This window comes from Pongo abelii, chromosome 5 (genome assembly GCF_028885655.2).
Source record: "Pongo abelii isolate AG06213 chromosome 5, NHGRI_mPonAbe1-v2.0_pri, whole genome shotgun sequence".
Classification (NCBI taxonomy): Eukaryota; Metazoa; Chordata; class Mammalia; order Primates; family Hominidae; genus Pongo; species Pongo abelii.
Window position 1 is genome coordinate 47259885 of NC_071990.2, and position 21956 is coordinate 47281840.

Here is a 21956-nt window from a genome sequence, read left to right on the forward strand (position 1 = left end):
TTCATCCAAATTCTTAAGGTACCTGGTGCTGCAAAGTCTTAAGTCTCTTGGGGGATTCTGCAGTGTAAAGTAGGTTGCTTCTTGTTTTTCCCCACCGCTGGCTTAATATTTAACTTTCTCAGGTCTTCTAAGTCAGTTCACACCACCCCACCTGCTTTCCAAAGTTGTGTTGCTGTTTTTGCCTCTCTTGTTCTCTATCTTTGGAATTTCATGTCTGTGACCTCCAGTGATCCCTCCCTCCTGGCGTTCACACCTTTTGAAATGCCCTCCCCTCGATTGTGGCCAGGGCCTGTGACTTGGTTCTAACCTGTGAAATATGGCAAAAGTTATGGGTTGTCACTCTCCTAATTATCTTACATTAAACAAGACTCTCTGTTAAAAGCAGACTGGAGTTAGAGACTGTCCTTGCAGGCTTAATATTGTAAGTGGCCAAGTTGGAAAAGCCCATGTGGCAAAAAAAATAGGGGTGGCCTCTAGGGTCTGAGGATGAATTCTAGCCAATAGTCAGCAAAAAGCCACCATTCTCATTCCTACAACCACAAGGGGACAAATTCTGCCAACAACCTGAATGAGTCAGAAGTGAATTCTTCCCCACCTGCACCTCCAGATGACACGACAGTCTATCCAGTACCTTGATGACAGCCCTGTGTAACCCTGAGCAAAGTACAAGCTTAGCTGTGCATGGAATCCACCCATGACCACTTTGAGATAATAAATGTGTGTTGCTTTAAGCTGCTGAGTTTGCAGCAATTTTATATGCAGCAATAAACTATCATAATAAAAATGGAATAAACTATTATAATAGAAAACACAGCAATAGAAAATTATTACAATGCTATTCACTTTTTAATTATTTTATTGTTGTTTTAGTAGCATTTAGTAGCATTTAGTAGATTACGTATGCGTAATCAGTGAATTAGACAAGCATGCACATAGATGATATCTGATCAAACATTTTTTTGTCTCTCATCATCCTCATAAAATTTATTCAGTGGGAGAAGCTTTTTCTTCCATCAGATACATTCCAGTTATATGCCAACATACTCAGGTAAGAGCAACATTTTGGTCATTTTAAATAGTTTGGTAATTATGACTTCCAGTTGCCTACAATAAGAAACTACAATAATTTAGTACTAAGTTTTTCTTCCCTCCCCAACTGAGTCTTGTGTTGAGTTGCCTACTTGCACTAGCACATCTTCCCTTGCTAGTTGACATTTTTGCTAAGATTTCTCCCTTTCCTTCAACCCCACCTTGGACACTGAGGTTTCTGGCCTCCCCTTCCCCAAGGTACCAAAAAAAAGAAATTTGTCTTATGAGATAGGGCTGCATTCACATGGTGTCAGGGTTCTCTGGATAGTAATTATGTATAATAAGAGAGGGAGCATTCAAGAACTCCCAGAGAAATTCTCATAGCCCTGACTTCTCATCTTTAGCCTGTGTAGATTCTTTTGTATTCCAGGTGGTCATTTGTGACTCCTTCCTCATCCCACAATCTGGCTTCACCTCCCATTTCTTGATGCTGGGTTCCCTCCACCTCTTTGGACAACCCTATCAGAGAGGACCTAAAAGAGCCCCATGCTGACCTTCACTCTTGCATGTCTCACCATGGTTCATGGGAAACACATACATCCATTGCCCTGACAAACACTAGACATACAGGCTATTCTCAACAAAAAACTCATTCAGGGCTCTACTACCGGAGCTGTGGCCACAATTCTAGGCACAGAATTGTCCTAGAATTCCATCAGCCATGCACCCTAATTGTTGTGGTTCCATAGAAAGCTATCTGAGAAATCTTCTCTCACTAAATTTGAGGTCAAGGAGCAGACATTCCTCCTTTCCTCACTTTTGTGGGTAGGTAGAGTGAGAAGGCTCATACAGCAGTTTTCTGCAAGGAAATCTTTCTCATAAAATTCTGTTGACTGTCATATATATTTGTGGGGTATAGAACCATCTAACAGGTCCTCAGTCATTTCCTTTGAACCTCTCACTTTCATATTTCATGTGTGCTGCACCTTGGTGCCTTGTGGAAATCTAACTTTGAATTTCTCTTAGGTATGCTTATTTAATCTACCACCACTAACTAGAAGTTCCCCCAGCTGTCTTTATTTGCATAGAATGAAGGCTTTCCATGTCAGGAGGCTAAGAGACACTCCCTAAGCCTCTCAAAACAGCAAGGGTGAATCAAAGGCTTGGGTTCCTCTGGGCACTATGGTCACGGTTGAAACTCAGGTAGGTGAGCCAAATGTGATGGAAGTATGGAAGAGAAGTGTTGCTTCACATAGCATCAACTCCTGCTGCTTTGTATGTCATCCAAAAGTGGCACTGGCTGTACAAGAAAATAACTTCCAGAAAGTGCCTATGGTGTATTATGAAAGAAAATAAGGATGTTTTAAGGTACCTCCCTGGAAGCTGACAACCAAATTCTCCCTTAATTTCTCTCTTACATAGAATTCTGGGAGTGGGGTACTGTGTAACTGACCTCATAAAGATTTACTAGAGCTGTAGGTAATTTTCAAGGCTTTTATTGGCTGTAGAAATGGTCTGGGAGACAAAAGTCCTAAAAATCCCCAATTCCCCTTAACTGGCTTCACAATCTTTGGCAAGTCACTTTACCTCTCTGAGCCCCCATGCCCTCATCTCTGCACTAGGTCTGCCTTGACACTTTGGTTTGCAGGGTTTAGGACCAGATGAAAGTGCCTTGTAAACTGAAAAATACCACATTACATATCATATCACACTATTATACTTTCTGATAAATGGTTACAAAGCTATCTGAAATGGAAGTTTACATTTTATTTCTGACTAACTTTCAACGTTAAGTGATAGAACCTAAAAAGCAAAAGCAAACATAAAATTCAACTGGAAAATTTGAAAGAGAAATGGTTTTTTCTCTAGGAAATTTGCACTAATAACTTTTTCCCACCCTTCCCCCACCAGTAACTTTTTGACAAGAAAATGAACGTGGCCTATTAATTTATCTAAAGCTATTTCACAAAATTTTCTTCCTTCAATCCAGATTATTGGAAATGCCATGTGAATAATGCTGTTTTATGAAAATAGAAACCATATTTTATAGTCAAGGTACCACTGACACAATTTCCAACAAAACCTACTCTTCTGCATTTATGGAGCACTTTCTTTGAATCAAATCACATGGAAATAAATCTTCTTTTCATTTAATTGAAGACAAAAGGGAACAGTAATGAAGCCACTGAGACATTCTTGTTTTATTCCCAGACTCCTAAATCAGAAAACCGGATCGAATACTGAGCATAATTTCTTCATTGACATTTGTCTCTAAATGTCAAGTTGTTTTGGAAATTTTTTCTTGATTTTATGATTCCTTGCCTTATTCATTTGAGACAAACTGAGTTAGCATGATGTCGTCGGAGGAATCTCCAGTATGAGAAAATGCATAATGGCCTGAAGGGGAAAAAAAAGGAAATAATTATTTTTACTCTGTTGAAATCAAACATGAGACCAAAGTGGAAATTAGCCTGTAGATTATTTTACAACTAGGAACAGTTTTAAAAAGATTCTAGGTAAAGACAAAAAAACTGTGGTTGGTGGAGAGAAATAGCATTTCACCGACACCACAGAGGCTTGCATTTGTCAAGTATCACTTATTTGAGAAATATCATGTTTTTCAAATATTGCTGGGAAATGACATAAAGTAGACTGAGATCACAATATGTTATTGCTGGAAGAATCTTAGTAATCTCTTAGCTTTTTATTTTATAGATGAGGAACAAATGCCCCCAAAAGGTAGAGACTTGTAAAAAGCGCTCAAGCTGACTGGTGGCAATAACAACAGAACCCAAGGGTCCGGGACAAGCACATTCTCCAGACACTTGAACTTTATCTGGAATTTGAATAATTTCAATGGGAATATAAAATGAGTTTCCTACATTAATGATGACATTAACATAACTGAATGCGAAATGGGACTTGAACTCTTAAGTATGATTTCAACTTAGCTTGTAAGGCAATGTCTCCTCCTCCATTTCCATGTTCCAACCTTCTCTCTCCTCCAACAATGCTGTGACTACTTGCAACGTTTAAACACTGGTCTTGCAGTTGCTCAACAGCACAGACTTTAGTAACCGCCAATCAATGAACATAAGGCCAATGCATGTCACAGGTGGAGGAGACAGTGATCTTTCACTCTTAGCAGGTGTGGCCCCTTCCTGCCCAGGGGCATTTTAGGGAGGAGGACATGTGCAACATCAGGGCACAAGCACCTGGCCGCGTGCCCACTGCTCGGCAGCTGGCACAAAGGGGTGATTCTCCAGTAAGGACATACATGGTGTTAGTCTAACCACACTCCTTCCCCTCAAGGCCTCAATGATCCATGCCACAGATTTATGTAATGTCAAACTGGGGAAATAGAGATAATTTGTGATGACATTACATAAAGACACTTTCTGGTTCTCTGTAAGCAACAGGTCGCCTACATTGTTCTGTCAGCCCTGAGCACGGTCTGGATGAACTCTGAAAACATGGTTGGCTGATAATCCCACACTTCTCACATGAGTTTCTTACATGTTGCCATTGAATTTTATTCATATGATATACTCATATATTCTTTTCACACCTTTTGTAACCTTTGGTTTTATTGTAACTCACCTTTGTTTTGCAGTGGGTTGAAAGGCTTTGAGAATTTGGGTTTGGCAGATAAATCTGATGAGTTTTGCTGCACAAAATAAAAATAAGTCATTTGGACATTAATAGGATTCTTTTACTGTTGGTCTGCATTTCCTGACTTCCTGATGTCATTCGTGATTCTTTATTCCATTTTCATAGGTGCTATTCTCTTTTTAAGAATTTAGAATGGTTACTTTCTCACTCTTTCTTCTGCTTTAATCTATTTAAAATGCCTAAAAATTTATTTTCAAGTGAATGCTGTGTTCCTGTATATTTTTATAACTTCTAACAACAAACTAGAAAACAGTTTTAAAGGCAGCATTATCCCTTTTCATGTCTATGCTTACATTTCTTTGGATCACATTTGTTACTGGAAGACAAACCCATGGAGGAAAATGGAGGAAAAACAGTGCTCCGACTAAAACTGATTCCCAATAAAGCTTTGCTTTACTCTTGCTCATCTTAGCTCTCAAACCTACTTTTGAATGATGCTCTGGTCATTGCTACAGAGGCTATATAGACTTCAATAATTTAACAGCTGAATTATAAAATTAAATAAAATATTGAAACAAAAAGCATGGACTTATCGGGAAAGATAAAAGTGTTTACATACATTATATATTTTTCTACTCATTAGTTCATCTTTCATTTGTCCATTAATTTACCATCTCATATTGAATGCCTTGTGTGCCAGATGCTGTTCTGGCACTGGGAATATTGGAAGGAAAAAGTTTCATTCCTTGCTACAGTCTATGCCACTAGGAAACCAAACCAAGGTGGGAAAAACATGTTCTTATTATATTCAGTAGATAGACCAGTGATAGTTTTTCCATTTTCACTGGTATTAAAGCACATTGAGCTCTGAAAAAAAAAAAAGCTACAAAAATAAGAATTAAAAAGATTTGAAACTTTCAAAGCAAAATAATTAATTTTCTAGAATTCAGGGCTCAGCAAACATTTAATGTTATAACCCTTTAAAAAAAATCATAAGGTCAGGGATCATGGCACTTAAAATTGCATCCTGTACCATTTGGAGATAGGAATTTTAGGTTGTAACATACTCAACATACTTCCTTGTGGTCTGGGAAGAAGTAGCCTCTTCAGGTGTGTGAAGTTATATGGGTCGAAGCACTTGGCCAAATAACAGGCCGTGAGTTACTGGAACTCAGATGTAGGTCTGTAAATCTATTCTTTGTGGAGGGGGGTCCATTGAGGCCACCAGAGTCTGTGTCTTGGCGAAGAGTTACAGAGAACATGCCTAGGGACAATGGAGGGTCAAGACAGGGGCCTGAGCATGGAGAAGATTTGGGGTCCATACAGTGTGCTGTGGCTTGAAGGATGGTCCTTGCTGAGATTATTGCTGGCTCTTCTTTCATTCCCTTCAGTCAACTATCATAGTCTCACTGCTCTGTTCAGGATCGCTACTTTACTCCTCCTTTAGCTATCTCTCAGAGGATGGCCTTGTCCACTACTTAAGAAAAACAAACAAACGAAAAAAGTATCAAGGTTCGAACTCTCAACATCATGACACTATAAACAAAAATAAAACTCTAAGCCCCTCCAACCAACTGAATGGATCCCCCTCTCAGACAAGGAGATTTCAAAGAAACCTGAAAAACTAGTTGAGGTTATGATGGGAAGTGGGGGTCAGACATGCTTCATTGTACTCTTCTCCCTTTGGAGCTCAGACACAAAACTGAGATCTTAAGACTGATAGAACAAATCCTTTGTAGCAATAAGATACCAAATTCCAACCAAACTCTAGCATAGCATCATACGACAGATAGGTCCTGAAAGAAATCAAAGCATTTTACCACAAAATGTATTTCTTTGACATATTTTGAAATGGCCCTGCAAAGCTGTCTCTTGTGGAAGAAATTTATATTCTGTAGAAAATTCCCTTCCCTTTCCAGATCTTTTTCTGATCCTGAAGAGATTAGCTGAGAGTCTATATCCTTTAAAAGGTCTGAATAGAACACATTTGCATCTCTTGCAACAAAGGGCTTCATGTACATAAAAAGAACCTTGGTCTACACAACCCCTTAGCTTAACCCAGAAACTCCTTTCTATTGATTCCAGGTCTTTAGATAATAACGTAACTCTTTCAACCAATTGCCAATGAGAAAATCTTTGAATCCATCTATGACGTGGAAGCCCTCCTGCCCCTACTTCGCGTTGTCCCATCTTTCCAGAATGAACCAAGATATACCTCGCATGTACTGACTGATGTTTATGTCTCCCTAAAATGTATAAAATCAAGCTGTAATTCAACCATCTTTGGCACACATTCTCAGAACCTCCTGAGGCTGTGTCATGGCTCATGATCCTTAACCGTAGCAAGTAAACTTCTAAATTGATTGAGACCTGTCTCAGATACTTTTTCACTTAGAATCCCAATTTATACATGTTGCTCCTCCTGCATCAGTACGGTACTTCCTGTGTCAAGCTAAGGAGCTAATCCCTCCATCTTCAGTCCGGCCAATCCCTCTGTCTTCCCAGGAGTCCTCTTCTGCCCATTATCCTCTCTTTCTTTCTCTCTCTCATTTGTTTTCAGAGTCTCTTCACTGGCTCACCCCTCCCAACATATGAACTTGTCACATCCTGGCAACTCTAGCCTGTCACTGCTGTGCTGGGTCTACGTCTGGTTACCACTCTCGCTGATTTTGCTCACCAGCGAGTTTCTTGGCAGGAATATTCATCAAGTGTGATCTCTTTCTCACCTTCTCATCATCTGTCATTTGGGGTCCTTGGGGTCCTGCTTTTTCATTCAAACTCTCTAAGAAAATTATAAATGCACATATTTTCTTCTTGAAAATAATGTATATTTATTTCAAAACAAATGAGCCACCTAGCCAGCAACAAACTCTCATTTTTGTCACCTAATTTGGAAATGAAATTGGGGAGAAGGTACAAATACAGACACTGCCTTCTCAGAAGTGTCAGTGCTTGATGTTAGAAACAGAGAGAAACCGTTAGGCATTCTTGCTTTTGCTTTTGTTTTATTTTACTTGGGAGCATTTTTCCTTCTTTGGTTTTCAAAAGAGAAAAATTTTGACTTTCTGCTTTGCAGGGTGGGGAGTGTCCTGTCTCATTATATTCACTAAAGGTTTTATCTTTGATGTAGTCACATGTGCTGTAATTTTCTCCTTTTCTTAAGTGTAGATAATGACTCATTAGTTTCACAACTTCTGGTTTGAGTGATTTTTAGTTCTTCCAGACATAAAATCTAAATTCCAGAATGTGAGAACTTCTGCTTTGAATAACTAGTCCAACATTTATTTTCTACAGTTGAGAAAATTGAAACTTAGAGACTAAGTGACTTTCCTAAGATCACAAAGCCAATTGGTTACAGAGTCAGAAATACAAGGGCAGGACTGGTCCACCTGCTCATGGGCCAGTGCTCCGTAATTTATAGCAGTGCTGTCTACTGAAAAATGCAGATCAAGGAAGATTTTTTAATGCCAGAGGAAAATTTCCTTATTGATTTTTATTTTAAAAAGTTATATTGTCTCTTGTAAAAATCTCTAAATACCCATATAGGTTTGGATGCAGTTAAGTCAGTTGACTTTTATAAAATACAGAAATTCTCTGCTTTAGAACTGAAAGGCCCTCAGTGCCTTGCTGAAAAACAAAAGTCTAAATAACATTGAAAACACAAAATATGTGTTCAAGCACTTTTGTTTCTAAATATACTATCCTCATATGGATTATACTTTTATGGCAAAGAATGAAACAGGAATCCTCCATTTCCTTAAAAACTTGTGAGTTTGTAGACTTAAGAGCTAAGATTGCAAGTAACAGAATCAGTGATACCAGCCTAAAAAAAGAAAATTATTAATACATAATACTTTTATATATTAGAAGTTAACCAAATTTAAAGACAAGAATTTAACCAAGATCTCCCCTTTTATCTGTCTAGAGAAGGAAAAATGGTTTACAGAAGGTTCGGAAAGTCAGATGAAGAAAAGGGCCTTGCTAGTTCTAAATATTGACAAGCAAGTCAGACTAAAGTAAATGCCATTGTTCAAAAGTATTCACTCACAAGCACCCACAGACTTCCATACTTGAGCATCCTTGTAAGTTTCCATGACTTCACAGTCATTCATTTAATCACTCATTCACTCAACAACTCTTTACTATCACTCATGTGCCAGGCTCCATGTCAGATACCAGGAATATAACGGTGAAAGAAAGGGTTTTACACAGAAGTTGGCTTGCAGCAAGACTGTATAAAGAGAAGAATGCAAAACCGGAACTTCATGTATTGGATTCACGGCAGTAGGAGATAATTACCTTTTCTGTTTGCTTCCAAGAACTTAAGGCAGACAAATTGTTGAACAGAAGTTGTCGCAGCTACAAGGGCAACAAAGAAATATTGAGCAGATACACATACAATCATACACAGACAAATCAAGAACAACTGCAAGTTGAAATGGTTAATAGTATTATTTCCTAGAAGCAGTTAGTAGACCATGAATGGATATCTGGTAGAAAGATTATTTTCTTCATCTCTTTACCTATAAACAAAACTAGAATTCAACAAAGAACAACAGTACCAAATGCCATACTCATTCTGATTTTAGACATTAGTAGTTGGCAATAATTGCTAAATTGAAGGGAAGAGTTTCCTAACCACATGAATGGTAAGACAAGGCAATTATTTAGTACAATTAAGAACAGCAAATTGCTTCTTTGTAGATAGCAGTTTGTTCATGTGCAAAATTGTTCCTATAATTAGCAACAATTTTGCTAATTATAAAAATTTTTTATTTTCTTATTAAAACAAAGACTGTACATCTATTAGCTTACGGCCTTCACCTCTCCCAACAGAATTGTTTAATGCTTGGGTTTATGAAACAAGTATATTTAAAATTTTTTTTCTATTATCTTTCATTTAAACTCACTGTTCTTCACTGGGAATTTTATTTAATGTGAGAGGCTATTTATTTATTTATTTTTCTTCAACAGTATACTTTGCGTTTTAAAATATTTTTATTTCCATTGGTTATTGAGGAACAAGTGGTGTTTGGTTACATGAGTAAGTTCTTTAGTGGTGATTTGTCAGATTCTGGTGCACCCATCACCTGAGCAGTATATACTGCACCCAATTTGTAGTCTTTTATCCCTCACCCCCTTCCCACCCTTTTCCCCTGAGTCCCCAAAGTCCATTGTGTCATTCTTATGTCTTTGCATCCTCAAAGCTTATCACCCACTTACGAGTGAAACTATACAATGCTTGGTTTTCCATTCCTGAGTTACTTCACTTAGAATAATAGTCTGTGAGAGCCTATTAACACTTACTGTTTAAAACTCTACAAGTATAGAAGTAGATATATATTTCAGCATATTCTAAATAAATGGGTAGACTAATTGAAAGAATAAAAGAGAATTCACCTCTTAGCAAAGCAATTTTGCTATGGAATTACTGCCATACCATAATTTAAATTAGAAAAGTTAAAGGTAAAAAGAATTCCCCTTTTTTCCAAAAACGTTTACATTACATGTTTGATTAGTTCTGCAAGCTTTATCAGCAGTGACTGTTTAGTTCCTTTGTTTTCTGACTGAGCCTGACTTCTCTAAAAGCACAGAATTTTATTACAAAAGTACCAATAGTCCAACCTCTTATTATATGAATAAAGGCCTCAGAACAAAGGGGAGGGAGCCTAAGATGTCTGGGCTAGGGGTTAATGAGAGAAATAAGTGCACATACCTTACTGTCCAAGAGTATTCCAAAGCATAAGATAAAAAATCCCTTTAAAAAAAAAGAATAAATCACATGTATTGTATTTTTCTTTTCCAAAAAAGAAAGCATTTATATGTAACACTATTCAATCACCCCACATTGAAACTGTCTTCTTGTCTGTCTCCCTAAGAGACTATAGTCTCCTTGAAAGCAAGAACACCATGTGGCCTCCACAAGTGCATGGCACTATGCAAAGTACTCAAAAAAAATTTTTGTTGATGTCTAAATAAGCAAATGACCAATCGAATGAAGTTTTGCATGTGGAGCTTCATTCTCCCCATCGTACCATCCCAATCCAAAACAAATAGCATCCTTTTTTGTCTGTATCTTAGTCTTTCTTTAGACCAGGAATTTGATGTCTAAGCATCTATGATGGCAGCAGGCACAGAGATCCAATCCTATGGCCAAGTGGAGGGATTTGACCTATATCAGCACCCTTTCCTTCCAGTGCAGGTCTTGGGGAACCCTTGGTAACTGTTTTGGTGGATCTTGAATTCCTTCTCTCAGGCATAGCTCCTTCAGTTGGTGCTTGTTCAGACAGTGTATCACCATAAGACTGTACTCCTGCTCCCCAACAGGAGCACCCTAAACTTGTCACTGCTAGGGGCATGCTCTATGATTGCCATCCATACTAGCACCTGACTGTTCACTGGTTGCTGAATAGATGGAGAACCAACTTTTAGGAAACACCTATTGAGCATTTGTTATGTGCCAGACAATGCGATAAGTGCTAAATTAGCTCATTTAACCCTCACATTTATTTGATGATGTAAGTATCATTATCTCTATTTAAAAGATGAGAGAATTGAGAGACAGAGAGATTAAGCAATGTGCTAGAGGTCACACAGTTTGTAAAGTGATGTGTTTGAGCCCAGACCTATTTAACTCTAGAGTTCAAATGTTTAACCACCACTTCCCTGAGTCATTATCTGAGGTGGTCCAGCAAAACCTTCACTGAACTGGGATTGAAGGCTCTCGTCCAGATTCATCAAAACCTAATGATTGCTTTGTCCACTTCCTCTCTGAACACTCTCTGACTGTGCCAAGTAAAAACCCATTCTTTGTAGCAGAGATTAGCAAACTTTTTCTGTGATGAGCCAGGTGGTAAGTACTTTAGGCTTTGCGGGCTATACGGTTTCTTTTGCAACTACTCAACCCTGCCATTGCAGTGAAAGCAGCCATAGACCATATGTACATAAATAGGCATGGCCGTATTCCAATAAAACTTTATTTACAAAAACAGCCTACTGGTTGCATTTTGCTAGCCCCTTCTCTATTGCACCCTAGGAAATTCCTTTGCACCATTCAGAGTCAACAAGTACTTATGATGTATTTCCCTTTCTCTGTTTAATTTTTTCCCAGAGTTCTGCATAAGAGAAAGAGAACTGAGTCAGCAGCAAGCGAGATAGTTTGCCAGAAGAACCTAATAGATTTAAAGCCTTGTAATGGGTTACTGAAGAAATCCAATATTCTGCTTCAGTATGATAGTAACTAAGTAAGAAAAATATTTTTTTCTATTTATTGTTTCCATGCAGTTTTTCTGATGGTCTTGCTGGAGGCAGGGAGATGAGATAATCTCCAGAGTGGTTTTACCTGCCTGAGTTCTCTACTTATTCCAATCACTTGACAATACAATAGGTTATTGTTATTGTTCTCACCTGGAATGCATTGAGTAAAGCAAAAATAACATGCCAAGCCGGATTCTGGCTGTCCACTATTGTTCCTATTCCAAAGCCCCAGGTGAGCCCTAGCAGAGGGGTCAGAATGAGAAGGCTCTTCCCCATGCGGACGATGGTGGCCTTGTCATCCCGACTCAGTCTTTCCCCAACAGTCGGCCTCCTGAGCTTTGTGAGAACTAGAAGCACCACAACAAAGTTCACAGCCACAATAGCCAGTGCAGGGACAACAAAAGCCAGGAGTGGTTTGCTTCCATTGGACCAGTTAAGCCAACACACATCTTTCCTTTTGTAGGTATTGCTAGGTTGCGTGACAGCAATGGTAATGACAGATATAATGAGAGGGCACCCATAACCCAGGCAAAATCCAACAGCCGTCATCAAATGTTGGGCCATGTGATGGAACACGAGGATGATCCGGTAAGCCAGCAGGATGCCAAGCATGAGCATCCAGAAGAACAAAGAGAGGTAGAAGAAGTGTATAAAGAACACAGCAGCTGTGCAGACTCCAGAAGGGTTCACCGTGGTGTCCACTGTGGCACCAACAATAAACCAGACATCAGCAATCAAGAGGGACAGGGCTATGTTCACCATGCAAATATGACGTGTGTGAGAGGTTTGGCTTCTTTTCATCTGCTTCCAAAACAGAGCCTCGATGATCAGGCATAAAATGAGACTTCCAATGGAGATACCCAGTCCCACATAGGTGATCCATTTTACAACGGGGAAGATTGTAGGGGGGACAAAAGGTGACATCAACATGGAGAAGGAGGTCAAGTGAGTACATCGGCACATCACGATGTCTGGAGTTTCATTCACTAGGTGGCAGCCTGCATCGTTCCACTGCAAATGACTGAAATCCCAAAACACACAATGAGGCTGGCTCAGGTTTGACTCTATCTTGGAAAAAATTAGGAAAACTTCATTTATGGAATAGTTTTGAATAACCGTGGATATCACAGGTCCATTGACCTGAGCATTTCCATTTTTGGAAATGGGTAGAATGTTCCCCAGAGTCAACGAGGCCATGCTGATAATAGTTTCTGGAAGGGATCTCTGGAATTGGTCTGACCCAATTAACACATGGCCTCTGATGGGAATAGATGTATTTTGGGGACACATTTCAATCTGATAGCTGTAACCTCTTTTGGGTTGGCTTTTGGTCACTGGAATCCCTTTCCAGTTAATGAATTTCCGAGAAAAATTCAGAGGAAGAGCTGTCGGAGGCACCAGAGTGCTGATGTTTTCCAATGTCTCTAGAAACCTTGAGCTGGCATACTTTTCTTCCCGCAGTAAGACTGTCCAGTTGGTTACTGAGGCTGAATTAAGGATATTGTCAGCTATACTGATGACATCCTGAAACACAAGGATGAGAGTCAGTTTGTGTTTTTGAGTAAACAGATAAGAGGACCAGCAGTGGATGGTCATTAGCATTAAGAATAGGAAAAATGCCCAGAGAATTGGCTCAGTCACGAACCACATTAAAACTCATCAATCAAATTTAGCTCAGTTCCTCTGTACAGTAGAAGCTTTGGGCAAAATCTTGGGTCAGCAGAATCATGTAAATCCCAGGGTGATCACCCCAGAGCATCTGTAAATGCACTGGGGCTTCAGGACAAATGAGAAAGCATCCTGCAATTTCAGCTGCACATATGATGTGCATTTCCTCCTCTCTAAGATGTTAAAAATGACTACACTGCTATTCAGGCTGAGGCTCAAAGATGCAGACACTACTTTGTACTGCTTTCCCATATTATGTTTGTTTTGCTAACACCAGAAGTTCAAAACTCACATAAGAGATGCTCAAATTTTTAGGTTTCTTGTTTACTACAGTTTTTGTTTCTTGTTTCCTACTACATAAAGCAAAACAATTTTTAAAGCCTGGACCCAAGCATTGAATTGTCATGGGTTTTAAGAGTCAGTCTTAGTTTGAGATTCATTTTCCAAGCAACTCCTTGGAAGTTGTTACTTCTTCCCACAGAACCCCTTCTCTTGCTTATGGGTCTGGCTCCCAGACGCTCTGCTGCAAGCATCTGTCACTCCACCTGAGTCTTACCCTGACCCAGCCCTCTCTGCCTTCTAGTCCAGAATCCCATGATGTTCTACTTCTACTGCCCCTAGAAACTGTTTTCTTTTGCTTTGTGTTTGCCTGCTTTGTTTTCACTCTTCATTTTATTTTTAGCATTTTTGTGTCATTTTGTTTCAGTTGGTCTCTTGTAAACAACATGTGGTCAGGTTTTTCAAAAAACAAATTGGAGTATCTTTTCTTTAACTCAGGGGGTTTAACTTACTGATATTTAGTGTCACTTCTGAAACAATTTTAATCATATATAGTTAAGTATTATTGTGTGATTATTTAACGTATATTATATAATCCAGTTTTGTAAAACATTATACCCTTTAACATATAAAATGTATACACCCAAAATGTTTAGAACGATATTTATTGAACAAATATTTATTGAGCACATGCTATATATCACTTGTCATTCTTCTAGGTACTGAGGTGATACCTAAAATGTAAGCAGTGTCTATTTTAAAGTGACCAGACTACAGATAATTTATTTTTCTTTTTGCTTATTTGCACTTCCTATAGTGACCAAATATCATTTATGCAATTTGTAAGTTAATCTTTAAATATCCAAACTAAACAATATTCAGTTGATAGAAGGTGTTATGAAGGGAGTTCTTAAAATATACACAGTTCAAGTCTGAGCTTGCGGCCACAGGAAAGAAAAATTATAGATTGCAAACATGTTGAAAAGGCAGTGCCTATGTCACATAGTGCAAAAGCTCACCCCCTCCTCTAAGCCAGGTGCTGCCCAGGTAACCTGCATAAGAGCAGCTCTGTCTTCCTTTGAACTCACACTATTGATCCTGAGTTCCTTGTATACCTCAGAGGAAGCGGTAAAGTTCACATAAAGACGCTTACATGACTTTCTGTCTTTTCCAATAGTTCCCCATCTTTAAGGCTTTGTCATTCCTCCTACAGGATCAAGCATTTAAAGTGAGCCCTTCAAGCATAGGCAGACCATACCTTCATTGTTGAATTGGACACCCTGAAATGGTTGGCCAGTGACAGAGATGAAATAGTGCTCAGAATCGACACCACCGAAGCCAGATTCCCCACTGTGGTTGATGGGTTTTGCCGAATGATGACCGAAAGATTTTGCACCAAGGATGACACAGCTGCCTCAGTGGCACTGCCTACAATCATACTGAAATTCTAGAAGCAAAAATGGTTAAGTTCTAGAAAACAATTACATGCTATGTTTCATCAAATTTAAATCAGATGTCTTGGCCATATAGAACTAACATTTGTATGGTGTGTTCTAACGTAGGATAATTACATAACAATAGTAACAAAGGCTGTTATTCAGTGATTTCTATATTTTAGACATTGCACTAGATGCTTTACCAGGGATTCATTGAATTCTTTCAACATCCTTTAAGAGAGGTACCATTATTATTTTCATTCATTGAATTCTTTCAATATCCTTTGAGGGAGGTACCATTATTATTTTCATTTTATAGCTAAGTAAACTGAAACTTGCAAAGATTTACTAAAAATCATTTTCATATAAATTATTATCTTAATTATACAGAAACTCATGTTCAATGAGATTTAATGACCTTCCAAAGAGCACTCAGCTGGAAATATTAGGGTAGGTCTACCGGTACTAATCCTGTTATGTTCACCACGCTACACTGAGAATGCGTTGTAAGATGGGAAGAGAGACACATACGTGGAGATTTGACTACTGGGCTTGTGCTAGCCCCCGTTTTGTCACAAGATTTGGGTTTTTTATTTTTTTCGAGATGGAGTCTTGCTCTGTCAGCCAGGCTGGAGTGCAGTGGTGTGATCTCAGCTCACTACAACCTCTGCCTCCCGGGTTCAAGAGATTCTCCTGCCTCAGCCTCCCAAGTAGCTGGGATTACAGGCATGCACCACCATGCCCAGCTAATTTTTTTTGTATTCTTAGTAGAAACGGGGTTTCACCATGTTGGCCAGGCTGGTCTTGAACTCTTGACCTCGTGATCCGCCCACCTCGGCCTCCCAAAGTGCTAGGATTACAGGCATGAGCCACCATGCCCGGCCCTAGATTTGGAATTTTACTTCTTTCTTGAGGCTCCCATCTACTTTTACTACACCAGGCTAACTTGGAAAGCAGCAAAGGAGGGCAGTCCCCTTCCACTCAACATAAGTCCACTCAGGAGCCCAAATGCCTGCCATTTTCCTTCTTGTTCTTCTCAACTGACAATGCTGTTTTCTGTTCAAGCCACCTGGGATCTGCCTGGAGCGAACTAGTCTCAACTGTTGCTCATGTCCAGAATTGAGGCAACGAAGGCAAGAGCAAGAAGAGACCCCAGAATCCAGCTAATCTAATCCCCTTCCCCAATTTACAGATGAGGAAACTGAGATCCAGAAAAGGAGAAGTAAACATTCCACAGTCCTCTGATGAATACTATTCTGGGGTTTTCTACTACAGCAGCAGCAGCAAGGTCTCTGGCTGGAATAGAAGTACTGCTCAATATGGAAATCTACTTGCTGAACAGTATCTGTGAACTGGTCTTGGGGTCCTTCTTTTCTGTGACTTGAGTTCTTCTGATTCCTAGATATTTATTTCCTTCTTTCTATATTCCTTGTCTTAATACTTGAACCTTCCTAAGACAGCATCATGTGGAGGGCATAGCACCTGATATGGTTTGGCTCTGTATCCCCACCCAAATCTTATGTCGAGTTATAATTCCCAGCGTTGGAGGTGGGGCCTGGTGGGAGATGATTGGATCATGGGGGTGGTTTCTAACGGTTTAGCACCATCCCCCAAGTGCTGTCTCATGATACAGTTCTCACAAGATCTGGTTGTTTAAAAGTGTGTAGCATCTCCCCCATTCTCTCTCTCTCTCTCTCCTGTCACCATATGAGGATGTGCTTACTTCCCTTTCACCTCCCACCATGACTGTAAGTTTCCTGAGGCCTTCCCCGATATGCCTTCTGTACATCCTGCATAACTGTGAGTCAAACCTCTTTTCTTTGTAAACTACCCAGTCTCAGTTCTTTATAACAATGTGAGAACAGACTAATACAGCACTGGACTAGGAATCAAGTGACCATGATTCTAATTCAAAACTATTGCTACCAGAGGAACTATTGGCCTCTTGGTCTTTTGTTTTCTGATCTGTAAAATGAGGTTGGTAAACCAGATGCCCCTTAAGGTCCATTGCAGTTCAGTCATTTTATATGGTTCACCTTTGTCTGACCCACTCCTTGCCCTAATTTCTGGTATAGATATATCCTTACTTGTACTAAGCCTGCTGGCTTATGACTCACACCTTCACTCTTCTCTTTAATTCCCAGGTCTCTGGACTTCTGAGGCCAGCTTAGGTGCTGCTATACCATCCATCATAGACCTCCTCAGCATTGATACACTCCTCCACAATACCTCTGCCTGACAAAACTATCAAATCTGTCTTTTGAGCTGCAACCTAGACTCTGCTGCCCAGACGCTACCACTCATGCACGACTCCACGGGTTCACCAGGGTCTGATGTCATCCTTGCTCTTTGCATACTGGCCAATGATGCATATAGGTATACTTACCCTCCACCTAGCCATGCTCACTGGGATATTGCCACTCTGAAACTCAAGACCAGGGCAAGTCTACAAAGTGAAAATGCCTCACCTTCTTCAGTTCTTCAAGCTGAGAGAGCACACAAGTCTCCCTGATGACCTGCCACCCAGAGGACTCACACCTGGCTGTGATGTTTCCCCTGTAGCCACTGCTGCAAGGCAGGGTATATTCATCATCCTTGGACCCAAATCCAAAGACAATGTTGTTACACTGGGCTGGAAACAAAAGAAAACAACGAAGAAAAATGATCCTAGAATATCCTGGCACTCTATATAAACCATGTTGTCATGTTTAAACGTTTTAGAACTCATTTTTGAAGACGAAATCCAGGCAAAATTCAGAAGTAAGAGAAGTTTGTCTTTGATGTCCAGCTTCATCTGTCTCAACATTCCTTACTCATTCCTGATGCCTTACCCTCCCTGAGGCTGACTCCTCCTTCCAGGTGTCTGATCTATGCCAACAATATCACTTTTAATGGGCTATCAACTAGTAAGTATTAGGTGATAATAAGGAAAGATGTGATTACTCTCAGGAAATATTTTTACTCTTTAAAGGAACATTAGAAAGCCAGACAATTTTCCAGACACTATAGAATAAAGCAGTAATGTTATGGTTAAAAGATGGGCAGTTGCTATTTGTGGGTAGCACTTCCTACCTGTACCCCTTTAAGCATTTCTCACATTGCAACCAGTTGCTACTCTTGCTGCTGGCCTTTAGTAATGCATTCTTACCATGATTAGAACTAGGAGATGGAGACATTAACTGGAAGATCCACAAGGGCTATGATTTTTTTTTTTTGTTTTTTGAGATGGAGTTTCGCTCTTGTTGCCCAGGCTGGAGTGCAGTGGTGTGATCTCTGCTCACTGCAACCTCTACCTCCCAGGTTCAAGTGATTCTCCTGCCTCAGCCTCCCTAGTACCTGGGATTACAGGTGCACACCACCATGCCTGGCTATTTATTTATTTATTTATTTATTTTTGTGACCGATTGTTGCTCTGTCACCCAGGCTGGAGTTAAGTGGAGCGATCTCGGCTCACTGCAACCTCCACCTCCTGGGTTCAAGCGATTCCCCTGCCTTGGCTTCTCAAGTAGCTGGGATTACAGGTGCGTGCCACCATGCCTGGCTAATTTTTTTCTTGTATTTTTAGTAGAGGCAGGATTTCACTATGTTGGCCAGGCTGGTCTCGAACTTCTGATCTCAGGCAATCTGCCCTCCTTGGCCTCCCAAAGTTTTGGGATTATAGGCTTTAGCCACTGTGCTGGGCCTGGCTAATTTTTGTATTTTTAGTAGAGTCGGGGTTTCACCATGTTGGCTAGGCTGATCTTGAACTCCTGACCTGAAGTGATCTGCCCACTCTGGCCTCCCAAAATGCTAGGATTACAGACTTGAGCCACCGCACCCAGCCAGAGCTAAGATTTTTGTTTTCACCATTGCTGCATTTTAAGTGTCTAGACACTTTGGACTCTCAGTAAATATTTATAGAATAAATGTTGTTGAAAGAGAGTGATACAAATTTTGGTAGGAAAGGCGTAAAATTGAATGTAAAAGGAAAAGATAAAAATATCTGAAGAAAAACAGTTTGTGTATGTGTGTGTGTGTCTGTCTGTCTGTCTTCATATGTGTTAAAGACATGATTTCTTGGATTGTGACTTAGAAATATTGTCAGCCTCAGAGCTCTTTCAACATGTATGCCAGTCAACTATTGGTGAGCCCTTTCCATCACAGCCTGCAGTGAAGTCAGTTCTCCACACTGTTTACACTAAGAGGTACAGATCAGATTTCCAATTAGCAAGAATTTGAAATAGTCGGTTGAAGTTAAGTTTCATCGTGGTGAGAGGAGGAGCCAAGATGGCCAAATAGGAACAGCTCCGGTCTACAGCTCCCAGCGTGAGCGACGCAGAAGACGGGTGATTTCTGCATTTCCATCTGAGGTACCATGCTCATCTCACTAGGGAGTGCCAGACAGTGGGCGCAGGTCAGTGGGTGAGTGCACCGTGCACCAGCCGAAGCAGGGGCGAGGCATTGTCTCACTCGGGAAGCGCAAGGGGTCAGGGAGTTCCCTTTCCAGGGGTGACAGACGGCACCTGGAAAATCGGGCCACTCCCACCCGAATACTGTGCTTTTCCGACGGGCTTAGGAAACGGTGCCCCAGGAGATTATAGCCCGCACTGGCTCAGAGGGTCCTACGCCCACGGAGTCTCGCTGATTGCTAGCACTGCAGTCTGAGATCAAACAGCAAGTCGGCAGCCAGGCTGGGGGAGGGGCGCCCGCCATTGCCCAGGTTCGCTTAGGTAAACAAAGCAGCCAGGAAGCTTGAACTGGGTGGAGCCCACCACAGCTCAAGGAGGCCTGCCTGCCTCTGTAGGCTCCACCTCTGGAGGCAGGGCCCAGACAAACAAAAAGACAGCAGTAACCTCTGCAGACCTAAATGTCCCTGTCTGACAGCTTTGAGGAGAGCAGTGGTTCTCCCAGCACGCAGCTGGAGATCTGAGAACGGGCAGACTGCCTCCTCAAGTGGGTCCCTGACCCCGACCCCTGAGCAGCCTAACTGGGAGGCACCCCCCAGCAGGGGCAGACTGACACCTCACACGGCTGGCCAGGTACTCCAACAGACCTGCAGCTGAGGGTCCTGTCTGTTAGAAGGAAAACTAACAGAAAGGACATCCACACCAAAAACCCATCTGTACATCACCATCATCAAAGACCAAAAGTAGATAAAACCACAAAGATGGGGAAAAAACAGAGCAGAAAAACTGGAAACTCTAAAAAGCAGAGTACCTCTCCTCCTCCAAAGGAATGCAGTTCCTCACCAGCAACGGAACAAAGCTGGACGGAGAATGACTTTGACGAGCTGAGAGAAGAAGGCTTCAGATGATCAAATTACTCCGAGCTACTGGAGGATATTAAAACGAAAGGCAAAGAAGTTGAAAACTTTGAAAAAAATTTAGAAGAATGTATAACTAGAATAACCAATACAGAGAAGTGCTTAAAGGATCTGATGGAGCTGAAAACCAAGGCTCAAGAACTACGTGAAGAATGCAGAAGCCTCAGAAGCCAATGCGATCAAATGGAAGAAAGGGTATCAGCCCTGGAAGATGAAATGAATGAAATGAAGCGAGAAGGGAAGTTTAGAGAAAAAAGAATAAAAAGAAACGAGCAAAGCCTCCAAGAAATGTGGGACTATGTGAAAAGACCAAATCTACATCTGATTGGTGTACCTGAAAGTGACAGGGAGAATGGAACCAAGTTGGAAAACACTCTGCAGGATATTATCCAGGAGAACTTCCCCAATCTAGCAAGGCAGGCCAACATTCAGATTCAGGAAATACAGAGAACGCCACAAAGATACTCCTCGAGAAGACCAACTCCAAGACACATAATTGTCAGATTCACCAAAGTTGAAATGAAGGAAAAAATGTTAAGAGCAGCCAAAGAGAAAGGTCGGGTTACCATCAAAGGGAAGCCCATCAGACTAACAGCGGATCTCTCGGCAGAAACCCTACAAGCCAGAAGAGAGTGGGGGCCAATATTCAACATTCTTAAAGAAAAGAATTTTCAACCCAGAATTTCATGTCCAGCCAAACTAAGCTTCATAAGTGAAGGAGAAATAAAATACTTTACAGACAAGCAAATGCTGAGAGATTTTGTCACCACCAGGCCTGCCCTAAAAGAGCTCCTGAAGGAAGCACTAAACATGGAAAGGCACAACCGGTACCAGCCACTGCAAAATCATGCCAAAATGTAAAGACCATCGAGACTAGGAAGAGACTGCGTCAACTAACGAGCAAAATAACCAGCTAACATCATAATGACAGGATCAAATTCACACATAACAATACTAACTTTAAATGTAAATGGACTAAATGCTCCAATTAAAAGACACAGACTGGCAAATTGGATAAAGACTCAAGACCCATCAGTGTGCTGTATTCAGGAAACCCATCTCACGTGCAGAGACACACATAGGCTGAAAATAAAAGGATGGAGGAAGATCTACCAAGCAAATGGAAAACAAAAAAAGGCAGGGGTTGCAATCCTAGTCTCTGATAAAATAGACTTTAAACCAACAAAGATCAAAAGAGACAAAGAAGGCCATTACATAATGGTAAAGGGATTAATTCAACAAGAAGAGCTAACTATCCTAAATATATATGCACCCAATACAGGAGCACCCAGATTCATAAAGCAAGTCCTGAGTGACCTACAAAGAGACTTAGACTACCACACATTAATAATGGGAGACTTTAACACCCCACT

General features: G+C 40.6%; 1 protein-coding gene across 1 annotated transcript in view; it reads right to left on the reverse strand.

The window, feature by feature from the left end:
* Positions 1–838: 838 nt before the first annotated feature.
* The window catches only part of ADGRF1 (adhesion G protein-coupled receptor F1), a 51097-nt gene continuing 29979 nt past the window's right edge, over positions 839–21956 (reverse strand). Inside the window, exons 9-15 of the mRNA XM_002816963.6 lie at positions 17750–17913; positions 15104–15292; positions 12049–13422; positions 10358–10399; positions 8941–9000; positions 4630–4696; positions 839–3426 (exon numbers count right to left, since the gene is read on the reverse strand). Of these exons, the coding sequence (XP_002817009.3) occupies positions 3353–3426; positions 4630–4696; positions 8941–9000; positions 10358–10399; positions 12049–13422; positions 15104–15292; positions 17750–17913 (1970 nt within the window). The 3' untranslated portion in view covers positions 839–3352. The remainder of the gene's footprint in view (positions 3427–4629; positions 4697–8940; positions 9001–10357; positions 10400–12048; positions 13423–15103; positions 15293–17749; positions 17914–21956) is intronic.